This window comes from Cyprinodon tularosa, unplaced genomic scaffold (assembly GCF_016077235.1).
Source record: "Cyprinodon tularosa strain WSP-4 unplaced genomic scaffold, ASM1607723v1 ctg152, whole genome shotgun sequence".
NCBI classification, from domain to species: domain Eukaryota; kingdom Metazoa; phylum Chordata; class Actinopteri; order Cyprinodontiformes; family Cyprinodontidae; genus Cyprinodon; species Cyprinodon tularosa.
The window spans coordinates 1,304,400-1,330,982 of NW_024038354.1; the positions used below are offsets into that span (position 1 = coordinate 1,304,400).

The following is a 26,583-nucleotide window of genomic DNA, read 5'->3' on the forward strand; positions in this document are numbered from 1 at the left end:
GTGCAGCTGGGATGACCCATCTCACTCTCCAGGTTCTTCCCATGTCTGCACAAGCCATCTGCGATAAACAACTGGTGGTCGGCTCTGAGCCATCTGTCATCATCAGCTGCACAGGAAGCAGGTCGGCAAACACAAACAGACACCCAAACCTTTTAAAATCACTTTAGTCTTTAATTGAAATATTTTACTGGCAACTGTTAAATTATTCTTTTTACTTCTGCAGGCTGCGGAGAATGACTGTACAGGAAACTTTTCACAGTATTTCTTACAGTATTTACATCCTCCGTCACATTTACAAAGTCCCAGGAAAGAAAACCTCCTTTACAAAAAGTAAAGAACAGCAAACTAGAACAACATTAGTACATTCACACGCTGAAACAAAGCAACCTTAAATAAACAGCAACTCAATGAAGCTGAAGCCTGAACTATTTAGATGTCATTAGAGAAACAATAGAAAAAGGTTAGAGTCACTCAATAAATAAAGAGCTTTAGAAGCAGAGCTGCTGCTCTAAGAGGAGGGAATGTTACGCAAACCGCCTGCAGACACCGACGCTGGGAAAGAAACTTCCTCTGAACCTCCGTGGATCCAAATACAGCAAACTAATTCAGGTTAAGGAGACGCGCCGTTCTCAGTGGAAACGCCTCTGCAGCCATGTTTGCTCTATAAAGGTGCGTCAGCAGGTGAGGGTCTGTTAGTGCTTCTACAGTGCAAAGGGCCTTTTCCTTCAAGTTGAACCGTGATTGTGCATTTAAACAGTTATTTTATCATTTAGCCTCCAGTGCTTCTCTGCTCCCAAACGTGTCGCTGTGGTTTAAACGCTTCAGCTGGATGGTGGAGAGGAAGCAGCAACATCAGCTGCTGCATGGATGAAAGGCATTAGCATCCGTTAGCATGTCTGCTCCATTATTTAACTGACTGTAATGTGACGCCAGCTGCTCACTGGCGCCCCCGGTGGCTCCACAGGGAACTGGATCATTCAGTGAAATAAGAACTAAAGCTTCAGGTTTACGGCTTCAAAACCATTCAATAAGACAAGAAGGTGAAACCGTCTGATTTTAAGTCTGACTGATAAGCGTTTAGATTTAGAAGAAGAGGAAAAAAAAAGTCAGAGATCAGAAGCAAATAACTTTCCTGGGATGTTTTTCAGCAATCAGAGGCTCAAACACGCTGCTCGCCGACAGCGACGCCATGTTTGTCTGAATACAGGAAGCTGAAAGGAGATCAGAGTGAAACAGAAGCAGGAGGCGTTACCCTGAGGGGGTGAAGAGGCCCGCCATAAAAACTAGACCAAACATTTAGCTCCTCCTCCTCCTCACAGGTTGCTACGGTGACGGGATGGTTCACATGTAGGGAATTCTTGGCCAAACGCTCCTAAAGCTAAAGTCTGTCTCTGCCGCCCCGCTTCATGGAGGGGTGGAGTCAGTGACCCCTGCTGAGCCTGAACCAATGGGATCATAGCGAGCTGCAGGTGCCGGGCGAGTCCAGGTACGTTTGCAGGAATAGGAGTAATCACGCTTTTATGAAGGAAGGCGGCCCGGCAGACGGACAGAGCGGGGGTACGGCGGCGGCGGCGGCTGGGTGGCGGAACGTCTCCGGGCCTTCAGCCGCCACAGCCCTGACCTCCTCTCACTCGGGGATCTGAAGAGCCATCACTGAAGGTTTGATCTTGAAGTACTGGTTGAAGCGCAGCACGGCGTACCTGGAAGAGACAAAGATGCTCAGTTATGGCGGCGAAACGATCCAATCAGAGGAGCTGAAGGTCAGTCCATCATAAAACACCTTCTAACAAACTACCTACTGTTACAGCTGCAGCGCCATAACCGGCCTGACGTGGCGTCACATGGAGGAGTATTCAGTTCAAGCTCTGGCTTTCAGTTCTATTCAGTTTATTTCTACAGCTCCAATTCACATCATGTCATCTCAGGTCACTTTATAGATCCACATCAACCAGATCATCCAGTCAGATTGATTCAAAGTTTTCTATCTAAGGAAAACCAGCTGATTGCATCGACTCATTGACTCTTCAGCAATCCCTCACACTAAGCATGCTTGTAGTGACAGTGGAGAGGAAAAACTCCCTTTGAACAGGAAGAAACCTCCAGCAGAACCAGGCTCAGTGTGAGCGGCCATCTTCACCCTCATGGTGGTCAGATGGTGGCGCCGGCGTACGGCAGCCTGTCAGTGATCCGCAGGGCAGCCGTGGCTATAACGTAGCTCCCCACCATCAGTGTGTGAGTGAATGACTGAGTGTCTTTATAAAAACAGGCCTTTCTTTCTATCACTGACTTTCTCACTTCAGACCTTTAGGTGGCAGCATGTCGCCACACCTGGGCTGTTCATGGAGATCCAGGTTTCCCTTCATGCTGTTTCTACTGAATAAACTAATCAGCGTTCAGGTTGATCAGCTGCAGCATCAGTAGGATGGAGGGAATCATTCCAATATTTATAGAATATAGAGAGAAATCTCTTTCCCATATTAAAAAAAAATATTGAACTTTTTCATTTATTTCCTAGTGGCCCTAATCCTCTTCTGTAGGATTCATAATACGGTGAAACTGGGAAACTTAAAGCTACACTCTGTCATTTTCAGCCACATAACATGTTTATTTAAAACCATTAGAACGTACCCAAGGAAGTCGAAGTGGATGGAGGAGTATTTGGCCTGGATCAGAGCCCAGAAGCCCCAGAAGAAGTGAGAAGCCTTCAGGGAGAAACATGAGACATCAGATGGTGACGGCGCGTTAATCTGGGGGGGAAAGAGGCGGTTTGTTCTCACCAGAGCAAACTTGTTGACCTGAACGTAGAGCGTCTCCAGCTCCCGCTGGCTGACCTCCTCCGTCTTCTTGGTGAACAGCTTGTACGCCTGCAGGTACTCCTTCAGCCAGTCCATCTGCATCTCCTGGCTGGGGTAGAGGCCGTAGTCCAGCTCAGCCATGCCTGATCGCACACAGACGCCAACAGCTGGGCAATAATCCTAAAGCCTTAAACCACATTACAAACAAATCACTCACCTGCAAACTCGTTGAAGTGGTTTCCGATGTCGAAGGCCTGATAGTTGTAGCTGGAATATTCGTAGTCTATGAAGCGAACGTGACCTGAAAGACCACAACAGTCTTTTTTCAGTCATTAAACAAGAAGGAGAAAAAATAAACCCTGAATTTTAAATGTTTTTAGAAATTATTTTAAAAATCCTCGTTTTTCCAGCCACTTTTTTTGAAATTAGCATTTTCCTGTTCTCCAGCTGTTTCTCCGCCTCGAGCTTCTTTTCGGAATAAAAGGCTTTACGATCAATCGGAAGCAGTTTCACGCAAACACACCAAGCCAGTTAGATCTGATAGATCTGATGAAATAGTTTTCTACAAACTTATTCTTTAAAATTAAAGCATTTTAAATGCCAGGAATAATCACATTTAATGAATTTTAATGCCAATCAAGGCCTTCATTTAAAAAATAATAACTTAATGACTTAAAGATTTTAACGACCCGTGGAACTCCTGAATTAAGATGAAATGCATTAAAAAACCAAAACATTTTCATTGCTGCCTGGTGTCTGAATCATTACTGGATAAGATCAATAATTTAATCCCTCAGACATTCAGTCAGTCTGAAGATAAAACATCACTTTATGACGGTAGTTTTTATCTTAACCCCTCCCCATGCTTTAAAACACTTAAATCATCCAGAATTAAGCTTTTAAGCTTTAAAGTATCTTATAAATATTTGAAAATTTGGTGACATGTGAGTGATTCTCTGGTCTCTGAGCATCAGTTCCTCTCCGTCCTGGAAAACGATCGGCTATCACCGTTTCCTCCAGGAGGTCCCTTCTGGTCCAGTCTGTACGGTAAAACTATTCAACCATTTATTTAATAGAACATTAGTTTTTATTTGTTAGGCCAAACCTAAAAGTTATATTTAAAGAGAAAATAAAGAATTTTAAAATACTTTTTTGGTTGTTTTGTTGATTCCATTTACATAGAAGATTCCATTAAATCCTGCCTAGAAGTTTTAAAGCTTCTTCACCCCCTAATGTCTTTTTTTTCCCACATCTGCCAGACTCAGTGATCGTGATGAAAAATATATATATATATTTTTTTTGCGATTAACGCTAAATTGATTAAATCTGTGAACGTATTAGTTCTAGGAATATGATGAACGGACTTTTCCTTTAATAACTTCATCCTAATGCTCGTTAATAATGTACAGCCTCCCTGATTACACAGAAATGACATCATGCAGCCGCAGCTCTACTGTGATGTCATCAAATGGGCGGGAAACCAGCAACAGAAAACAACCAATAATCATCTTTCAACGAACCATACTTTAAAACTTCAGTAGTTTTATTTCCCTTTGAGTGTTTAGCATACAGCAGCCTGCGTGGCGAGGTGAGGGGAAGGAGGGTCACCTACCCTCTTTGCTGTTATGTATAATGTTCTTGCAGAGCAGGTCGTTGTGGCAGAGCACCACGGGGGAACCCAGCATGGAGAGATGTTCCTTCATCCACACCATCTCCTGCTCCAGCACCGCCTTGCTGGGAACCTCCTGCTGGATCCTGAGCAGAGAAGGAGGAGAAACGGAGGAAAGGTCACCGCACGTATCAGTGAGAGAAACATCTTGTTTTCAGAGCAGTGCGGCGCGAAACTCTGAGAGCCGAGAAGCGGTGGGAACAAGAGGCTGAAGCTCAGCTGGGCTTCAGTCCTGTGGGTGGAACCCAGCTGCAGCAGAGTCCGTTACTAACTGCTGCTCGCTTTGAAGAGTCCTTATTGCTTTCATCTATCGCTTGCAGCTGTATGCATTCTATTCACTTCATTTCTATAGCTCCAATTCACATCATGTCATCTCAGGTCACTTTATAGATCCACATCAACCAGATCATCCAGTCAGATTGATTCAAAGTTTTCTATGTAAGGAAAACCAGCTGATTGCATCGACTCATTGACTCTTCAGCAATCCCTCACACTAAGCATGCTTGTAGCGACAGTGGAGAGGAAAAACTCCCTTTGAACAGGAAGAAACCTCCAGCAGAACCAGGCTCAGTGTGAGCGGCCATCTGCTGAGGCCGACTGGGGTTCAAGGAGACAGAAGCAGACATAGAAAAAGAAGCATAGATAGAAAAGGCAACTGTCAACCAGCTCCACAGGCGGCCCCGTCCAGGAAACACACAGCCAGGCAGACGAGCTCCGAGCCAGCTCCCATGTCAGAGGATGAAGAGAGCACATCCAGTTAGTCACAGTCAGAGAAACAGGACTACACTGGAAAACAGACCAAGCTCCAACATCTAGAAACAAAGGTGTTGATGGCAGCAGCACAGCTGATATTTCTCTCCAGGATGGAGTCACAGCCAAACAGGAACAGACCAGATGAAGCTACTATGAGAAAAAGCAGAGAGAGCAGAACGTTAGAGATTGAACTAACAGATTCTGACCTCTGTCCTTTCTGTGTTACCAAGGTGATCTCAGGGTTGATTCAGGAAGGACTAACTCTAATTGAATGCTTATAAATGCTCTTAGAAATGTTTTTAATGCCATCAATAAGAACCCAGGGCTAGCGTTAGCAGCCAGGGCTCATCTTTACCATCGACAGGCTGCAGCCATGTTTTCCATATTCTGTAGCTTTTCTTCACCTTGATCTTCTTTACCGAACACAAAGCTTTAGAATCAAATGGGAGCAGTTCCACTCAAATATATCGCAATATAATATATCTGACAAAATAGTTTTTAGAAACTTTTTTTTTAAATAAAGCATTTTAAATGCCACGGTGAATTTTAATGCCAATTAAGGCCTTAATTTAAAACTATATAATTTACTGATTTTTAATGACCTGTAGAAACTTTCACGTTCAGGCCAGCTGCCACTTTCCAACCCAAACCAAAGGAGCTTCAGGCCATGTGTGGAGCAGAGTTAAACCTCTGTGTTGGTCAGGATGCCGAGCAGAGACCCCTCTGCTGAGTCTAATGGGCTTATGGAGCCTAATCCAGGTCAGGTCTACAGGTGGGGGGGAAATAAAAGAAACAGGAAGCAAGGCTGGACTTCAAACTCTGTGCTTCAAACACGCTGGATCGACCAGACCTCCACTCACACTAAGGGTGATGTTTTCTAAAGCCATCTTTCCACAGCATAGAGGAAGGCTTCCCACCAGTGGGAAACTTGTCCTGCACACAGCGCCTCAGGGGGAACAGAAAGGGAGCTGCTCAGTGGGAGGAGCTCAGCAAACATCTGATCCGCTCAGCTGTTCCTGCTGCATTACATAAGACTCCTGTTAGCTTCACGTCCATCACATCCTGCAGGCCGCCTCATCAGCTCATGCAGCGCAGAAAGAGCTTCACATCCTGAGTCTTTGAGCAATTTGTCCCTTTTTGACAAATGAAATTATTAAAAATATTTTACACCTAAAAATCTGAAGACTGCCACGTATTTATATTCATCACGTTACTCTGATAATCCTCATTGATATCTATGAAATGAAAAAAAAAGCTTCATCACCATCCATTACCAAATAATCATCCACAGATTCAGTCCCTGAAAACAGATTCAACAGAAAAGAAGACATTTTCTGGAAGATCAAACCCACTTTTTGGTTATTTTTGTTCACAGAATTGTTTCACAGATCAAAACCAGAGTGACTGAGCTGTAAAAACACGTCTCCACATGTTTGACGCCAACGTGGACGAACAGATAACTTCCAATCAGACACTTAGTGCCGAGATAAGTTATCAGAGAACTTATGTAAATGTTATGCATTTTGTTCAAAGTGAAAAACCATGAGCAAATAAAAATGGTAATAAAATAAAACGTTAGGACATGTTGTGACTGATGATCCAGACTATAAAGACCTTATCAGCCAGATTTCTTTTAAACGGGACATAAAGAGAATTTAATTCCTTCTGATCGTGTTTATTTTCAAACATCATGCTAACTTTAACTTTCTCTGGTCAGAATAAATAGCTAAAACTTTGTAGAGTCCTGATCCATCTGCTGGAAAGCTTTCAGGAAGCAGGGTAGTTTAACCAGGACCAAACCTCAGAGTGATCTACATGGACCCCCCCTGGTAGGTAGGGAGGGAGGTCTATCTGGAAGCTGAACTAAAGGATGAAGCTTTTATAGCTGGTTAAATACTTTCAGTCCCGTTTCTACTCCTCTGCTGCTCCAACGTTCTGTTAACTAACTGTACGTGTCAGACGTTCAGTGTTTTGGTGTAATTCCTGCTCTAATTGGGTCGCTCTGTCAGCTAAAGGCAGGTTTTAGTAATACATATACATCCGAAGATGCTTCTCTTTCATTCACCCTGAGTGAATGTAGCCTTGGCCAGGAGGAATCAATGTCATCAGGTGGCATCCACCGTTCACTGGCTGTTTCGACCCTGAACCACTACAGCCTCCCGGTGGTGGGTCGGCAGTGGTGGCCAAGTCACTGCCCATCTCCTCCTCCTGGCTTCCAGCTAACCTCCTCCCTCCTACTCCATAACCAGCATGAGGCTTTTTCCGCTGCCTCCCCCATCCTGCGAGCTGCAACCTTTCTTTCCCTCCCTCCCAATCCAATGGCTGTGAACATTCTCCATACAGACTGGGCCGGGAACCCTCGACAACCGACCTCGACTGGGAACAACCATGACTGCCATCCCTTCTCTCTGCACTCATGCAGAAGGTCTTGATACTTTGCACTTTTCCTTTCAAAGGCCTGTTCACACCCCTCTTCCCATGGGACAGTCAGTTCAATAAGCATGATCTTCTTCGCTTCTTCTGACCACAGTACCACATCTGGCCTCAGGGATGTCTGGACAAACTGTGGGAACTTCAACCTTCCGCCCAGGTCAACCTTCATTTCCCAGGATTGGGCCTTTTGCAGTAGACTAGATTTTGCTGTAACTGCAGTTGGTGGCTTTTCCCCTTCCCTTACGAACTGGATTGATGTTGCCTTTGGATGTTTCTGCCGTTTCTTCTTCCTCTCCTGCTCTAGGGTGTTGGCAAGTGTCATGAGCACCTTGTCATGGCGCCACCTGTATCTTCCTTGGGCAAGTGCAATTTTACACCCAGACAGGATATGCGCCATGGTCCCTTTCTCCCCGCAGAGCTTGCACAGGGGGCTCTCAGATAGCCCCCACCTGTGCAAATTTGCTGGGGTCGGGAGTGTGTCATACACTGATCGCAGCAAGAAGGAGATACGAAACGGCTCCAGCCTCCAAAGCTCTGCCCAAGTGATCTTACGCTTGGGGAGGTCCCACTTGGTCCAGGCTCCTTGGGAAGATAGTGCCACAGCCTTTGACCTTCGCCCTTCCTCCTCCAAACTTCTAACCTCCTCCTGAATCATCACTTTTCTTTCCCTAGTTCCTGCCTTGCTCCACTGTTGGAAATGGGATGTTCCAAGACCCTGTCTTCCTGTGCATGGTGCCCCTATGATGTCACGGATCTTCAGCATGCTTTCCGTCTGTGTGACCGTTGCCTCAGCTCCCCACTTGCGGCCGGATCTCGTGACGATCCCTGCTTGTCTGACTTGGTCATCGGGGGAGTCTCTGTAGGTCATGACGACTCTGCACTTGGCAACTTTAAACTCCTCCACCACGGATGTCAGAGGAAGTTGAAGTTGTCCTGATCTTATGTACAGGCCTACTGACGTGAAGCTTGGAGGAATCCCCAGCCACTTCCGGAGATACTTATTGACTTTCCTCTCCATCCCTTCCACGCTTGTCATTGGGGCTTCATACACAGTCAGTAACCATGTGAGCCTTGGCAGCAGCCCGTGTTGATAGAGCCACGCTTTAAATTTCCCTGGAAGTCCTGACTTTTCGATACTCCTCAACCATTCCTCTGTCTGCTTCTCTGTATTGACCATGTTGTTTCGGTCGGCCAGTGAGTTGTCAAACCACTTTCCGAGACACTTGATTGGGTTTTCCTCCACCGACGGGATCACTTCCTCTTGCACATACAGCCTAAACTTGTTGGTCACCTTCCCATTTCTGATCACCATGCTTCTGGATTTCTTTGGCTTGAACTTCAGTCTAGCCCATGTTGCCATTTGGTCCAGTGCTGTTAGCACCCATCTCGCCTCCACATGGGTTCTGGTTGTCACTGTAAGGTCATCCATATAACCCCTTATTGAAGGTTGTTGGATGCCTGACTCCATCTTTGGGCCCTTTGCCTCCTTTGCTGCAGCTGTTATCAGCAAATTCATTCCCATGACAAAAAGGATTGGGGAGATTGTGCAGCCAGTCACAATTCCCTTTTCTAGGCTCTGCCAACGAGTTGTAAAATGGGCTGCCTTGAATCGCACCTGGATTCCACCGAAGTAGCTGGTGATCATTCCCTTGATGTGTTGAGGGATGTGGTAGTGATCTAGTGCTGTATGGATTAAGGCATGAGGGATAGATCCATAGGCATTGGCCAAATCCAGCCAGACTACTGTAAGGTTGCCGTTTCTGGACTTGGCCTCACGAATCATCTGAGTGAGAACACCTGTGTGCTCCAGACAACCAGAAAAGCCTGGAATTCCGCCTTTCTGGATAGCTGTGTTGATATACTTGTTCTCGATCATATAAGAGGTCATCCTCTTGGCCAATACAGAGAAGAAGATTTTACCTTCCACGCTTAACAGTGATATTGTTCGAAATTGCTCAATGGTTAAGGAGTTCTCTTCCTTTGGTATGAAAAATCCTTCTGCCCTCTTCCAGCACGATGGAATGGTACCCTTTCTCCAAATTCTTCGGAACAACCTCCACATCCTCCGAAGAAGCATTGGGCACTTTTTATATGCTTTATAGGGTATGCCGCTTGGGCCGGGGGCAGAACCTGATCTGGCCTTCTTCACTACCTCCTGGACTTCTTTCCATGTTGGTTAATTGATATTGAGTTCCTTTTTGGGGGCCTCTACGCTGCTGATGGGTGGGTTACCTTCCAGGTTCTGATTCCTGAAGCTGTCACTGTGGGTCTCGTCCAGGAATGCCTCCACTTCCTCTCTCGGGCTGGTCAGCTTTCCAGATTTTGCCTCACCTAGAAGTGCTCTAGTGAATTGGAAAGGGTCTTTAATGAACTGTGCCCGCTTCTTCTCTCTGTCCCTCCTTTTCTTTCGTAAGCTCTCTGCTCTTCTGAGTCTGCTTAAACGATCCCGGATTTGACTTGTTAGGTCCTTGATGCCTTCCCTTTCCTCTGTTGGGGCATTTTTGAATTGTTTGGAGAGTGACTTGATTTCTCTCCTCATACGCTTGATTTCTCTTTCCCTTCTGCTAGGCTGCTGTACAGACTGACTTCCCACTTTCTTCTCCTCTACTCCAAACCGCTCCCTTGCCAAGTTGTAGGTTAATGTTGTGAGAGTGTTAACTTTCTGCTCGGCTGTCCCAGCCAGTGTGGCTTCTAGAATCTTGTCGAGGTCTTGATCTAGTTGGTTCCATTCCTGGTTATCACTCATCTTGGGCCATTGTATTCGTTCCCTCGCAGGATGTGGTTGGCTCACTGGGTTGGAATGAGGTTCGTCCCTCCTGAGGTCTTGAGGTAACTCAGGTGCTAAGAGATCTCCAGTACTGTGGGGTTTGTCCAGACTAGAGTTCTCCTGCGTCTCACCAAGTGTTACCACTGTGCGCTGCACCTGTGCCCCCCCTTTTTCACAGACGGTTCGGCTCTGATGGATCTTCAGCCCTCTTAAGTTCTTGCAGATTTTTCCGCAATGACACTTAACTTCCAATGTCTCTCCAGTTAGTGTGTTTTGGGTAAGCAGTTTCTGTGTCCATAGTCCGTTCCTGGCCATCACCGTATCTCTACACTTCATTTAATGATTAATCCATTACTAAATTAGTTGATTATTGTTTCAATAACTGATTAATCTGATTAATTGTTTGGGCTCTAGTTCCCACAGTCGGCTTTTCTAAAATACTCCCCGTTTGCAGAAGCTTCTTCGACTTCAGAAACCATCGGAGACGATTGAAAAAGAAAACGTGTTTCCTGGACTCTGCTGCTGTGATCAGTGAACCTCTCTGAGGTGGGAGGGCCTCCAGGCCAGCACCCTCATCTCTACCTCCCTTTCTGATGTAACGAGTGCAGAGTGCAGTAGTTGGAAGGCAGAGCTCTTTGAGGACATTATGAATCTATTTGTTGCTTTTCTGGCCATTGATAGAAGAAAACAAACTTCCTATCATAGCATCGGGGTTCTAACATGGAGCTGCTAAAACACTAATCAGGAAATGTTTTTACTAGAACTATAATGAAGGTCTGACTGAGAGTAGAAAGAACATCAGGCTGATCTTCCTTCTGCTGGTTTGTGAGAAGAACTTTGACAGCAGATGATCTTCCTCCGGTTCCTTAGTTTCCAAACATCTGAGTCTAAAGCCAAAAGCTGAATCTAAACATCTATGCTAAAATGTTCCTGGAGCGTCTAACTTTTCTTAACCTTTTCTTAACCTCTTAACCTTCCAACATGGAGGAGGGTTAATCGGTCTCCTGTCGCTCATCCTTCTCTTTCCTTTCCTTCAGATCAGGTCTTCTTTGCTGCATTTTCTACAATATTGTTTAACAAAGGTGGTTCAGTGTAGTCCTGTTTCTCTGACTGTGACTAACTGGATGTGCTCTCTTCATCCTCTGATATGGGAGCTGGCTCGGAGCTCGTCTGCCTGGCTGTGTGTTTCCTGGACGGTGCCGCCTGTGGAGCTGGTTGACAGTTGCCTTTTGTATCTATGCTTCTTTTTCTATGTCTGCTTCTTTCTCCTTGAACCCCAGTCGGCCTCAGCAGATGGCCGCTCACACTGAGCCTGGTTCTGCTGGAGGTTTCTTCCTGTTCAAAGGGAGTTTTTCCTCTCCACTGTCGCCACAAGCATGCTTAGTCTGAGGGATTGCTGAAGAGTCAATGATTCGATGCAATCAGCTGGTTTTCCTTAGATAGAAAACTTTGAATCAATCTGACTGGATGATCTGGTGAACTGGAAAGTGACCTGAGATGACATGAAGTGAATTGGAGCTATAGAAATAAACTGAATAGAATTGAATTCCCAGTGTGGGTGTGTTTATTCTGCTCTGACGTGACGTTGATTCTGTCAGTAGGAGATGGACACGCCCCTAAAGCCTTTCTCAAACCTCTCATTTTTATCGTTGATGGTTTGGAAACTTTTCCAGCAGCAACATTCTGGAGCTTCCTAGATCGTTTCAAAGCCATCCTGGTTTCTTAGCGGAGAGGTTTACCGAGCACTTCGCTAACTAGACTGACTGATCGACCTCAGGTAGATCCGTTCACTTGTGCCGTCAGCTGCTCAGAGCAAAGGAACATCCAAAGCAAACCAGTAAGCCAATAAATACCCAGTAAAAACCATGAATGATCAGAAGGTATTGCGTAAATATCAGTGGTTTTTGAAAATAAACTCTAAAGCTGCAGACGGCTCCTCTCCACCACCTGCTGCTCCTTTTCCATCACTTATTTTACAGAGAAATCAGACGACGCTTCAGGAAACATTTGCATGCTGATAGCTGAACCGTACCTGAGGTTGGAGGCTTGGTCGGTGAACTCGGTGGCCACCAGGGAGAAGTAGTGCCGCATCTTGATCCAGAGGTTAGGTTTGGGGATGCAGCCGTTGTGAGCGTGGATGGCGTGGATCCGAGCCATTTCCCTGGCTATTAACCTGAGAGGAGAGCAGATTTTAGTCGAAATAAACCACGTCTGACGTGTTTCATCTCCAACTTATCAGCTAGAAAAGAGTTGCAGATGGCGGCCATGTTGTGGTCCTCACCGGATCAGGGTCGGGTCCCTGACATCCTGCGGCCCCAGAGCGTCCCCCTGCATGAACTCGTAGCAGATTCCATTTTGAAAGGTGCAGTAGAGGAGTGGAGCGCAGCCATTAGCGTGGAGCACCTGGAAGGTCAAAGGTCAGAGGAAGACTGGAGAGAAAAACCAGATGGATGCAGCGGAGGAAGCAACGCGTCATCCCTACCTGAAAGCTTTTCAGCTCGTTATCTCTGTCCACGATCAGCTCCGTCTTGTTCCCGTAGACTCGGACCAGAACCACGTCGTCTGGACTGTCGTCCACATAGCAGCCCACCAGCTTGTTGGTGGTACCGTCAGTGAAGGACTGGAAGAGACGTACAGGAGGTTAACAGCTCCAGTGTTTCACACATGGTAGAGCTGCTACCACACCATCTGTGGTAGCAGCTCTAGACATTTTCCAGGCATGTGAGGAAAACTAGCAGCAGTTCAACAGACAGGATGAAGGAACGGTAGCCGACGCGCGTGGATGATAATGAGAAACACTGAGCACTGCGACGCTCCAGACACGATGATGCTGAGCTTTAGTTGGTTAAATTCAAACAATGAGCTGACAAGATGGCTCCTTTTCTCATCAGTCAGGCCTCCATTAGATGACTGACGGAGAGGACGGAAGTTTTTCTATCTAAGGAAAACCAGCTGATTGCATCGACTCATTGACTCTTCAGCAATCCCTCACACTAAGCATGCTTGTAGCGACAGTGGAGAGGAAAAACTCCCTTTGAACAGGAAGAAACCTCCAGCAGAAACAGGCTCAGTGTGAGCGGCCATCTGCTGAGGCCCACTGGGGTTCAAGGAGACAGAAGCAGACATAGAAAAAGAAGCATAGATACAAAAGACAACCAGCTCCACAGGCGGCCCCGTCCAGGAAACACACAGCCAGGCAGACAAGCTCCGAGCCAGCTCCCATGTCAGAGGATGAAGATAGCACATCCAGTTAGACACAGTCAGAGAAACAGGGCTACACTGGAAAACAGGCCAAGCTCCAACATCTAGAAAAGACAGATGACCGTTGATCTATAATTGGCAGAATCTAGATGTTCAGGCTGACGTAGAACTAACTGGCCTGCAGAAGATAACGGGGAAAAAAAACAGATTTTAAGACAGGATTTTTTTTTTAAACAGAAATCTTATTTAAATTTATCAAATGTAATAAAGAGAACATTTATATACATGTTTAAGCCAGAATGATTTGACATTTAAATATAATTTCCCTACGACTCTAAGGAACCTTTGGCGTTCTCATTATTAACCTGCTGCTCTCTGGCTAATAAATAACAACCAGGACGCTGTGAGCTCAGACACTCACTCACACATATCTGACATTCCTGCCCACACAGACGGAGGACAGGCATCCACAGTCAGGCTGATCCCTTCCACTCAGCAAACAGTCACCAATCAATTCATGGACGCTGGTTGATCAGCTTAGTGGACATCTAGAACAAGCCATGTCTGGGATCTCTGACAGCATAAACTGTGCCTACAGGTGGAAGAAAGGAAAGTTTGGATCAGGGACGTTATCGCTCAGAAAAATGTTTTTTTTCCAACAATAAATGCAGCAAAGCTAAAATCTGCCAACATTTCTGATCTTTAAGAAGCAGTCAAAGTGGCAGCATGTTCTGAAACTCCTAATCACCAGGCAGGTTCCTGTTTCAGCTCTCAGTGGGGAAAAACTCTGCTAGGATGATCAAGCTTCATCAGCAGGGTCTGGCTGCCAGCAGGCGTTCAGCTGGCAGAGCGTGCGGATCTACGTTAGATTCCCTTTGCTAAAAATATCAGAAATGGTACGGCCGGTTTTCCCCTGGAAACTTCACTCAAATATTCAAACTTTCACAGGTTTGACTGATCTCAGCACGGTTTCATTAAGGGTAATGTAAACAGAGCTATAAAAAAATTTGGTTTTCCCAATTTTAAACATGGAACACACCTTCTAGAAGAACAAAAAGCAAATAAAAGCTGAATAAATGACTTAAATTGATCAATTTAACAAAGTTGTTTGAGGTATTAATCGATTATTGTGTTAAAAGTTCTGGAAATCTAAAATTAACGTCGGCAAAAATATGCAAACCTCACAGTCTTTAGCATCAATGCTACGCAAACCGAGTTCTAGTGTCCAGATCCAGCAGGTAAGAATCAATTCTTTAAGGTCTAGATCAGACATGGGCAAACTACGGCCCGTTAGGCTTTTTAATCCGGCCCGCCGATCTTGTCCAAATTACAGTATTTTCACGACTATAAGGCGCACATAAACGTCTTTTTTTCCCCTCAAAATGTGCGGTGCGCCCTATGTGTGTTGTAACTGCGACTTTTGAGACCACCTCATTGATAGGGGTGTGGGAAATAATCGTTTTGGCGATATATCGTGATATTCGGCTGCCCAATATAATATTGATCTTTCACTTCTTAGTATCGATAAAAAAAAAAAAAAAGGTTACATAAAACATAGATGGGAAAATGGGCTACCTCTGCACCACCACTCTGGCAGAAAGCACTGTGGAGCCCTTTAACTGTGCGTGCAGCACCAAATCTGTATTTGAGGCAGTCACAGTGGAAGAAAACCCCAAACAACATGGATAATAATACCTAATCAATATTTTCTGATGAAAATATACAGCACTTGCTGTTTTATCTCATCATTTGATTTTGATAGCTGGGGAAAATATGGCAATATATAGTTATACTGCAATATCGTGATAATATCGTATCGTGACCCAAGTATCGCGACATGTATCGAATCGCAACACTCATGCCAATACTCACCTCTACTCATTGAGGAGATGATGAAAGAGTGGCTGAGGGAGGTGAATGTGAGGAGACCAGGTGTTTTTTTTCCACTCATCACCATCGCTGTTAATATGTGACTCCATGCGTACCCATCTCACAGCTGATGTGAAAAACATGGTGAAACAAATTAATGCTGTGCTTGCTGTTATTCAACCGCTCGACATCGGTGTGAACCGGATGCAGCAGGCGCCGCAGAAGCAGTGAGTTTACATGCAAAGTCAATGGTTGACGCGTGTATAGGCGCAGCAAAAGGTCCCGCAGCGCGTTTTGAGCAGCAGGCGCTGCGTGTCGGGAGCGTTTAAGCATCTGACGCGCTTGATGCGCCGCCAACGCGCTGCTGCTGCTCGAGATGGAAAAATTGAAGTTTTGCTGCTGGAAGCGCCGCATCAACCAATCAGAGAAGCTGATCTGGGAGCTGACAGCGAGACAGACACAGCGCTCTGATGACATATGATATTAAGGCAAATGAAAAAGGCTGGATGGATGAGGAGATGATGAAAGCGTGGCTGAGGCAGGTGTATGTGAGGAGACCAGGTGGTTTTTTCCACGCATCACCATCGCTGTTAATCTGTGACTCCATGCGTGCTCATCTCACAGCTGATGAGAAAAACATGGTGAATCAAATGGATGCTGTGCTCGCCGTTATCCCGGGGGTCTGATAAAGGAACTTCAACCGCTCGACAGGTCTTTCAAAGTAAGGCTGCGAGCGGCGTGGGAGCGATGGATGACAGACAGAGACCACAGTTTTAGGATAAGTGGAAGGCAGCGCCGGGCAAGTTACGCCACCGTTTGCGGATGGATTGTAGATGCTTGGACTAACGTGTCTGCTGGCTCTGTTGTTCAAGCTTTCGCAAAAGCAGGCATTATTTCTGAGGAGCCGCGCTGCACGGAAAGTGACTCTGACAGCGAAGAAGGGGAAATTGGCATGTCTGATTTAGCGCAGCTGTTTAATTCAGAAACAGAGGATCAGGACTTTGAGGGGTTTGATTAATACTTTGTAATAAATACATGAATAAAGCACAAACATACTCAGTTTTGCTCTCGCTCTATTTTTCTACCTGAAAACTTAATTCAACAGCAGCCTCTGGGCGGGTCTCCTCCTCTTCACCGCGGCGGCTGGCAGGTGTTTTTCATCTAAATAATCTAAATCTTGCAGCTATATTTGCTGTGATCAGTGGGAATAAAGTAGTTTTAATATGTTTTTAAGTGAGAAAGTCCACCTGAAAACTTAATAATTGCAGTCAGTTCATCCAGATTATCATCCTGCCTATACTATTTCTGTCGGAGGCGCAGAATTGCCACAACGAAACTAACTCCAGACTTTAATGCACTGGCAAAAAAAGGAGAACAACAACACTGTTCCCACTGAAATGTGAGTTTTTCTACTGTGTTATGAAAAAAATGGTAACTTGCGCATTTATGCACAGCAGCGGTACAGTAGCTTAATTAACATGCCGCACATCGCTCTCATTTTAAAGACCCCTTCCTTTCGTTGGGTAATAATATGTTCTGAATGTTGAAAGTGATTCCATTGATTTTTTTTCCACTAAATGTTGATTTCTTTAAATTTGCACCTTCAATTGTCTGTTTTTTTTATACATTTCAATCCCCAGGTTTAATAAATGACATTGCTTGTCCAAATGCTCCTGGCCCGGCCCTTCTGTCAAATTTTAGAACCCATTCTGGGGCGCAAGTCAAAAAGTTTGCCCACCCCTGTGCTAACCTGCTGTTAGCTCAGAAACCTCTGAGATGAAGGATGAATCCTTTACCACAACAAAAACAAGGCGCCGTTATTTTAAACTCTCAGGATGTCACCATGTTGTGGATGACGGCGAATCTTTACCAGCATATGATGAGCTCTGCCTGTCACCAGGTAAACAGTGTGACATCATCAGCAGCAGCAGCCAGGTGGAGGTCAGTGTGAGCGGGCGTGGCATCAGATGGAGGGAGAGATAAGCTAACGTTAGGTAAACATGCCAGCTGTGTTTGAAAGGAGCTGTAAATGTTATCTGCAGGCAGAGCTGAGCTCACTAGGACAACTCACTTCTTCTTTAACGCTCAAATCAAGGAGGTTCACCATTACACCAGGATCCAGCGGTGAACAAGTACTCAATAGTAGAACTTGACTTAAAGTATTGATACTTAAAGTTAAATCTAACTCAAGTACAAGTAAAAGTTACTCACTCAATAATGTACTGAAGTTAAAGTATTGAAGTACTCAGCAGTATGAATAAAATGTTCTAATATCAGAATGTTTCAGTTTCATTTTCAGAGTCATTTTAAAGAACTTTCAGAAACAACCTGATGTACTGATGGAGGTTCATCTGTTAGAAACTCGAACTTTGACCCGAGACTCATCCTACGGAACAACTTGGCCTCATGGCGTCCAGCCTGAGTCCTAATGGCTTCTATCCGCCATGATGGATGAAAAACAGCAACACACCATTAAAAAGCTACGATGAACCAAAAAGAAGAAGGAGCTAACAGCTTCCTGGGAATGGAGCGAAAGTTACAGTAATTTAGGAAAAAATAATAATTTGAAATAACAAAAACAGAGAAAATCACAAATTCTTCCTTTTTGAGAGTTTTATTTCTAGATGGCACTTTTCTTTTTTTTTTTTTTTTTATTTCAAGTAGGACTCTATTTTTTAAAGGAAAAATTGCTAAATATTCAGAATCCAATCTTCTGAAAGTCCTTAAAATGTGAAATTCTTCCATCCTGTTCAATAAATGATCAGTGTTTTTAATTCAGAGTAATTTCCATGTGAATGTGCTTTACTGGAGGCATCCATGTTTGTCAAAGAACACTACTGCCACCTACTGGTTAGTGACGTCACGGTGCGGTATCGGCTGTTGATCAAGTCCCAGTGCTGTATCTGGTGTTTGTCACAACGCGCTATTATCCAAGTCATCTTGAAAACATTCTTCTTCCAAATGTTGGCTACATATTACGGGTTTTTTCTCTGGCCAGAAGTTCGATGGCAAATCCTCCCTCTTCAAGTTGGCGATCCAACGACCAACCCGTCCGTGGAGGATCAGGAATCAGAAAGGTGGAATAACTCTTTTTTTCACTTTTACCCGATGTATTCCAGCATCCAGCTGCCATGCACGTGGGCATTGTCAGTTTCACTATAGCTCTGGTGAATTTCAATGGTGAAGTCCTCTGGAAATCTTCAATAATTGTTGTTGATTGCAGATGTGTCTAGTAGTTCCCATTGCTATTGCTTGTAAAGCGGGGAGAATGGCGCTAGGCTTACCGCACCGTGACGTCACTGCTGGAAGATGGCAGGAGGGAGGGGCTACTATATTTGGGCTAAAATGGCCGCTCCCAGACTCAATGATCGCCATGAAAATTATCACTATTATTTTTTGACTGATTAAGGCTAAATTCATTAATTGAACACAAACATGTTAGTTTTAGGTATAAATAATGATCCATTGGTTATTCCTGGCTGACCGGACTTCTCCTTTAACACTACATCCGATTGGGGCCCAGATCAGATTGGAAAACGTTTCCATGCGACTCGACCTTTTCATATAATACTGAAAAAATCTCAGAGAAAAAAACAATAGAAAGTTTGAACGCAGCCAATGAATAGAAAAGCAAAGCACACATTTTTGCTTGTTTTTAATCAGTGCTTGACTGTAACTAGTTCTTACGATGTTATATAGTGAGTTAATGGTGCATAAATTTGTAAAAAAAAAAAAAAAAACCTTGTAGCTAAAGTTGCATTTAAGCGTCTGTTTTTTCTTTGCCACTTCTTCATCAGCCGTCAGTTTAAACTGTTCAACAGCATCCGTTTGAGTCTGCTGCCATGGCGTCCAGCACGGTTCTACCGTCACGCTTGGCGACTCCAGGCTTCACCACAGCTAACCGACAGACATCAACTACTCCAGACCAACACTGATTTCCTCCAGCTGGAGGTAGGTTAGGTAAAATCACCTTATTTTCGTCATTTATTTTGTTCCCAGCTACAATCTGAGCTGACCAACTTAGAGACGACACCAATTATAATAAAACCAATGTCTTTAATTCACCAAACCACGGTTCATTTTTCACCATATGAAGACGAGACAATGATCGTTAAAATGCTACATTTAATCAAGACTTTTTGAACATCTAACTAAAGTTAACAAATGAAATAAGCGACTATCTAATCTAGTATTTCCCCAAACGTAGCCGTAGCTGTACTGTGAAGCAATCAAACCCTGAAACCTGGAGACATATAAACCAGCAGAATTTAACACCTGTAGCTTTAATATGATCAATTTTCTTTTGTTTAACAGGAAACATCTTATAAATTAGACCAGAAGTTCAGTAATTACTACCCCATTATATCTCATACTCACTAACCCAATCATTTACAGAGGTTAGAAACCAAAACAGGAATAAAATCTTCTAACTGATCAATTAAAGATGGGCTGTTATTATGGCCCATAGTTAAAAAGGGAGTTAGCAGGCAGATGGCCGCTCACACTGAGCCTGGTTCTGCTGGAGGTTTCTTCCTGTTCAAAGGGAGTTTTTCCTCTCCACTGTCGCTACAAGCATGCTTAGTGTGAGGGATTGCTGAAGAGTCAATGAGTCGATGCAATCAGCTGGTTTTCCTTAGATAGAAAACTTTGAATCAATCTGACTGGATGATCTGGTGAACTGGAAAGTGAGCTGAGATGACATGATGTGAATTGGAGCTATAGAAATAAACTGAATAGAAAACACATCGTCGTCATGGTGACTAAAGGTTATCAGAGGTCAGATGCTGCTTTTCAGCAGGAATCAAATCTTCTGTAAATGAAACTGATCAGAGGGTTTAAATAAAGATAGACTGTTATTATGACCCATAGTTAGATCTAATTAAGCTCTAATTAATCTGTAAAACGTCCTAAAAATGATCAAAGTTCATATTTTACATCCACTCTGACCAATTCACATAGAAGAATGGCATAAATGTGCCAAAGGTAGAGGTGAGTAAATAAAAATTACATTTGCTGCTTTTTGATATATTTTAGCAGAACTAATTTTACTTTTTAACACCATCAATTGTATTGGTTAACAAAGCTGCAGAGTTCAGATTTAAAAGGGTATTAATAAAAGATCTTTAATAAACTAATTAACAGATTTAGTCTCAATTCATGTGACTAAATAAGAATATTTTGTTTATTTCATTTTCAGCTCCCAGAAATGTGAAACTAAATGAGACACCTGAGCCACTATGATTAATGAATGAGAAGAGCGTCTAACCAACCCAGTATGGCAGGCCGTTTTGACATTTATTAGAAGTGCTGTCCTCTCTATCGTTCCACTTGTTGATCTCCAAAATAAGATTCTTCCTGGTCAAAACTACATTCCTACTAACCAGAAATGTACGTATAGATATCCTAAATTACATTTTTGCGAGAAAAATTTAAATTTCAGACTGCCAAAAATATAACTGTAATAGTAAGAATAAACTTTCAAATACCTAGAAATCTTTATGAAGTTTAAGTGGCTCTTTTGACAATTATTAGCTTGACTGAATATATCTTCCAGATGTCTCAAATACATTTCTTCCTAGTCGAAATAGAGATTTCAGATATCTAAAATGTAATTCTTACTGGTACAAATGACTTCACATTTCCCATTCATGTTCATCTAAAATAAAATTCTTCCCATCTAAAACTGAACTCTGACGAGGATGAATTCTAATTTCAGATCTCTATAATAGAGTTACTGCTAGTCATAATTACTATTGCAGATATCAAAAATGAATATAACTACAGATATCTAGGCATTCTACCTAGTCCCATTTCTATTATAGATAGCACTAAAGCATTCTACCTAGTCCCATTTCTATTATAGATAGCACTAAAGCATTCTACCTAGTCCCATTTCTATTATAGATAGCACTAAAGCATTCTACCTAGTCCCATTTCTATTATAGATAGCACTAAAGCATTCTACCTAGTCCCATTTCTATTATAGATAGCACTAAAGCATTCTACCTAGTCCCATTTCTATTATAGATAGCACTAAAGCATTCTACCTAGTCCCATTTCTATTATAGATAGCACTAAAGCATTCTACCTAGTCCCATTTCTATTATAGATAGCACTACAGCATTCTACCTAGTCCCATTTCTATTATAGATAGCACTACAGCATTCTACCTAGTCCCATTTCTATTATAGATAGCACTAAAGCATTCTACCTAGTCCCATTTCTATTATAGATAGCACTACAGCATTCTACCTAGTCCCATTTCTATTATAGATAGCACTAAAGCATTCTACCTAGTCCCATTTCTATTATAGATAGCACTAAAGCATTCTACCTAGTCCCATTTCTATTATAGATAGCACTAAAGCATTCTACCTAGTCCCATTTCTATTATAGATAGCACTAAAGCATTCTACCTAGTCCCATTTCTATTATAGATAGCACTAAAGCATTCTACCTAGTCCCATTTCTATTATAGATAGCACTAAAGCATTCTACCTAGTCCCATTTCTATTATAGATACCACTAAAGCATTCTACCTAGTCCCATTTCTATTATAGATAGCACTAAAGCATTCTACCTAGTCCTATTTCTATTATAGATAGCCCTAAAGCATTCTACCTAGTCCCATTTCTATTATAGATAGCACTAAAGCATTCTACCTAGTCCCATTTCTATTATAGATAGCACTAAAGCATTCTACCTAGTCCTATTTCTATTATAGATAGCACTAAAGCATTCTACCTAGTCACATTTCTATTATAGATAGCACTAAAGCATTCTACCTAGTCCCATTTCTATTATAGATAGCACTAAAGCATTCTACCTAGTCCCATTTCTATTATAGATAGCACTAAAGCATTCTACCTAGTCCCATTTCTATTATAGATAGCACTAAAGCATTCTACCTAGTCCCATTTCTATTATAGATAGCACTAAAGCATTCTACCTAGTCCCATTTCTATTATAGATAGCACTAAAGCATTCTACCTAGTCCCATTTCTATTATAGATAGCACTAAAGCATTCTACCTAGTCCTATTTCTATTATAGATAGCACTACAGCATTCTACCTAGTCACATTTCTAGTATAGATAGCACTACAGCATTCTACCTAGTCACATTTCTATTATAGATAGCACTAAAGAATTCTACCTAGTCCCATTTCTATTATAGATAGCACTAAAGCATTCTACCTAGTCCTATTTCTATTATAGATAGCACTACAGCATTCTACCTAGTCACATTTCTAGTATAGATAGCACTACAGCATTCTACCTAGTCCAATTTCTATTATAGATAGCACTAAAGCATTCTACCTAGTCCCATTTCTATTATAGATAGCACTAAAGCATTCTACCTAGTCCCATTTCTATTATAGATAGATAGCACTAAAGCATTCTACCTGGTCACATTTCTATTATAGATAGCACTAAAGCATTCTACCTAGTCCCATTTCTGTTATAGATAGCACTAAAGCATTCTACCTAGTCCCATTTCTATTATAGATAGCACTACAGCATTCTACCCAGCCACATTTCTATTATAGATAGCACTAAAGCATTCTACCTAGTCCCATTTCTGATATAGATAGCACTAAAGCATTCTACCTAGTCCCATTTCTATTATAGATAGATAGCACTAAAGCATTCTACCTGGTCACATTTCTATTATAGATAGCACTAAAGCATTCTACCTAGTCCCATTTCTGTTATAGATAGCACTAAAGCATTCTACCTAGTCCCATTTCTATTATAGATAGCACTACAGCATTCTACCCAGCCACATTTCTATTATAGATAGCACTAAAGCATTCTACCTAGTCCCATTTCTATTATAGATAGCACTACAGCATTCTACCTAGTCCCATTTCTATTATAGATAGCACTAAAGCATTCTACCTAGTCCCATTTCTATTATAGATAGCACTAAAGCATTCTACCTAGTCCCATTTCTATTATAGATAGCACTAAAGCATTCTACCTAGTCCTATTTCTATTATAGATAGCACTAAAGCATTCTACCTAGTCACATTTCTAGTATAGATAGCACTAAAGAATTCTACCTAGTCCCATTTCTATTATAGATAGCACTAAAGCATTCTACCTAGTCACATTTCTAGTATAGATAGCACTAAAGAATTCTACCTAGTCCCATTTCTATTATAGATAGCACTAAAGCATTCTACCTAGTCACATTTCTAGTATAGATAGCACTAAAGAATTCTACCTAGTCCCATTTCTATTATAGATAGCACTAAAGCATTCTACCTAGTCACATTTCTAGTATAGATAGCACTAAAGAATTCTACCTAGTCACATTTCTAGTATAGATAGCACTAAAGCATTCTACCTAGTCCCATTTCTATTATAGATAGCACTAAAGCATTCTACCTAGTCCTATTTCTATTATAGATAGCACTAAAGCATTCTACCTAGTCCCATTTCTATTATAGATAGCACTAAAGCATTCTACCTAGTCCTATTTCTATTATAGATAGCACTAAAGCATTCTACCTAGTCACATTTCTAGTATAGATAGCACTAAAGAATTCTACCTAGTCCCATTTCTATTATAGATAGCACTAAAGCATTCTACCTAGTCCCATTTTTGATATAGATAGCACTAAAGCATTCTACCTAGTCCCATTTCTATTATAGATAGCACTACAGCATTCTACCTAGTCCCATTTCTATTATAGATAGCCCTAAAGCATTCTACCTAGTCCCATTTCTATTATAGATAGCACTAAAGCATTCTACCTAGTCCCATTTCTATTATAGATAGCACTAAAGCATTCTACCTAGTCACATTTCTATTATAGATAGCACTAAAGCATTCTACCTAGTCACATTTCTATTATAGATAGCACTAAAGCATTCTACCTAGTCACATTTCTATTATAGATAGCACTAAAGCATTCTACCTAGTCACATTTCTATTATAGATAGCACTAAAGCATTCTACCTAGTCACATTTCTATTATAGATAGCACTAAAGCATTCTACCTAGTCACATTTCTATTATAGATAGCACTAAAGCATTCTACCTAGTCACATTTCTATTATAGATAGCACTAAAGCATTCTACCTAGTCACATTTCTATTATAGATAGCACTAAAGCATTCTACCTAGTCACATTTCTATTGTAGATAGATAGCACTAAAGCATTCTACCTAGTCACATTTCTATTATAGATAGCACTAAAGCATTCTACCTAGTCACATTTCTATTATAGATAGCACTAAAGCATTCTACCTAGTCACATTTCTATTATAGATAGCACTAAAGCATTCTACCTAGTCACATTTCTATTATAGATAGCGCTAAAGCATTCTACCTAGTCACATTTCTATTATAGATAGCACTAAAGCATTCTACCTAGTCACATTTCTATTATAGATAGCACTAAAGCATTCTACCTAGTCACATTTCTATTATAGATAGCACTAAAGCATTCTACCTAGTCACATTTCTATTATAGATAGCACTAAAGCATTCTACCTAGTCACATTTCTATTATAGATAGCACTAAAGCATTCTACCTAGTCACATTTCTATTATAGATAGCGCTAAAGCATTCTACCTAGTCAACATTCTAACTAGTCCCAATTACAATACTTTTAGTCAGAATTATATTCTAGATATCACTAATTACATTTCAACCACTAGAAATTCAATTTTAAGTACTCTGGAATCAAATGTGTACTAGTAAGATCTACATTTCACATATCTATAAATATTTACCAATATTAAGTGGCTGTTTTGATATATTTGTTTGTATTTCAGATATCTTTAATAGTATTCCTCTTATCTGAAATGTAATTCTTACTAGGAAAAATGACGTCACCTTTCCCCATTCATATGTTTTGGGTCGTTACTTTCAGATATCTGGAATGGCATTAGTCTTATTTAAATACACATTCTGATTTTCAGATCTCCTAAACTTATATTTCAGATAAGAAGAAATGCATTTGAGACTGTGGAATATATATCCAGTCAAGCTAATGAATGTCAAACCGGCCTGCCATAGCCGCCCCATGGTTGCATTTCGCCGGTGATGCTCCTGAGCTATCAATCTTAGCCTAGCCTAGCATCAGTTAGCATGCTAGCTATGCCGTTACCTTGGTTCTGACGCTGTGGGGCTGCCATGCCGGCCTCAGCTCTCTGAGCAGCTCCATCGCTCCCTCCATCACGTTGCGTTCATCCACGAACAGCGGGATCTTCCTGATAACCGGAGAACCGGCAGGAACATGGATCTGCGTTTCCATCCTGCGCGTCTTTCTCTCCAACCTTAATCTCCAGATGTCTCCACCAAGCGGACCGCAGAAGAGTAGCTGCGTTAGAAGGCGCTGAGCAGCTGGAGGATTTCCAGAAGGACCGGAGGCTGCTGCTGTGAACCGCTGCTCTAAGCGGGGCTGAAGGCAGAGGGAATGGATTAGAGGAGGACCGGGTGACACCGGGCGCGGAGGCGGCCAGCCAACAGCACCATTTCCTCATCTGAGGCTCCGCCCACCGAGGGATCATCCGATTGTAACCATCGACTGCGACGCACGAGGCTTAGCCACGCCCATTTCCCCCGAATTTGACCGAGTTTACCCGAATAGCGTTAAACTGCACCCTTTATAGACCAAGTTAGCGTTTCAGATCCCTGGCCTTTCAAATGGAGCCCCCCCATCCCTCAGCGAGGTCTAGAAGCACAAGATCTATATCCAGCCATTCAGCAAAGATCCTGCTACATGGCTGCACATCTGATTTTAGCATTTGACCAATTAGATGAGCCCTTGAATATATTACCTAGTGGAAATTAAGTTGGAAAAAAAGTTAAAAAGTGAAGAAAAAAGTAAACAGTTCATTAAAAAGTTCAAAGGTGAAGAAAAAAGGTTAAAAGTCAGAAAAAAAGGGGGAAAAAGCTAATTGAAAAGTTAAAAATTTAATAAGCCTAGTTAACAATTATATTTAGGTTTATAAACTAAAAACTGTCGGTGCCACTATCTGCATTAATGCCTCTAAGTTTATGTTGGACCAAAACAAAATGTGTTTCTTTCGCTCAGAGTGTTTTTCATGAATTTCTATGGAAGCACTTTCGTTATTTTT

General features: G+C 42.4%; 1 protein-coding gene across 1 annotated transcript; it reads right to left on the reverse strand.

Annotated features, from left to right (window-relative positions):
• Positions 1-784: 784 nt before the first annotated feature.
• On the reverse strand, positions 785-25,991 carry etnk2 (ethanolamine kinase 2). The gene is made up of 9 exons (XM_038279723.1): positions 25,611-25,991; positions 12,900-13,037; positions 12,699-12,820; positions 12,450-12,590; positions 4,408-4,550; positions 3,013-3,096; positions 2,778-2,938; positions 2,629-2,702; positions 785-1,700 (listed from the first exon to the last, which is right to left on the reverse strand). The coding sequence occupies exons 1-9, from the start codon at positions 25,755-25,757 to the stop codon at positions 1,628-1,630; spliced, it is 1,083 nt and encodes a 360-aa protein (XP_038135651.1). The 5' UTR covers positions 25,758-25,991; the 3' UTR covers positions 785-1,627.
• Positions 25,992-26,583: the final 592 nt, after the last annotated feature.

Excerpts from the sequence above, each read along its gene's own strand:
- etnk2 (XM_038279723.1), bottom strand. The coding sequence starts at position 25,757 with ATGGAAACGCAGATCCATGTTCCTGCCGGTTCTCCGGTTATCAGGAAG. Across the intron at positions 13,038-25,610 it reads CCCACAGCGTCAGAACCAAG|TCCTTCACTGACGGTACCAC; the intron begins GTAACGGCATAG and ends CGTCTCTTCCAG. Across the intron at positions 12,591-12,698 it reads AGGGACCCGACCCTGATCCG|GTTAATAGCCAGGGAAATGG; the intron begins GTGAGGACCACA and ends CTCTCCTCTCAG.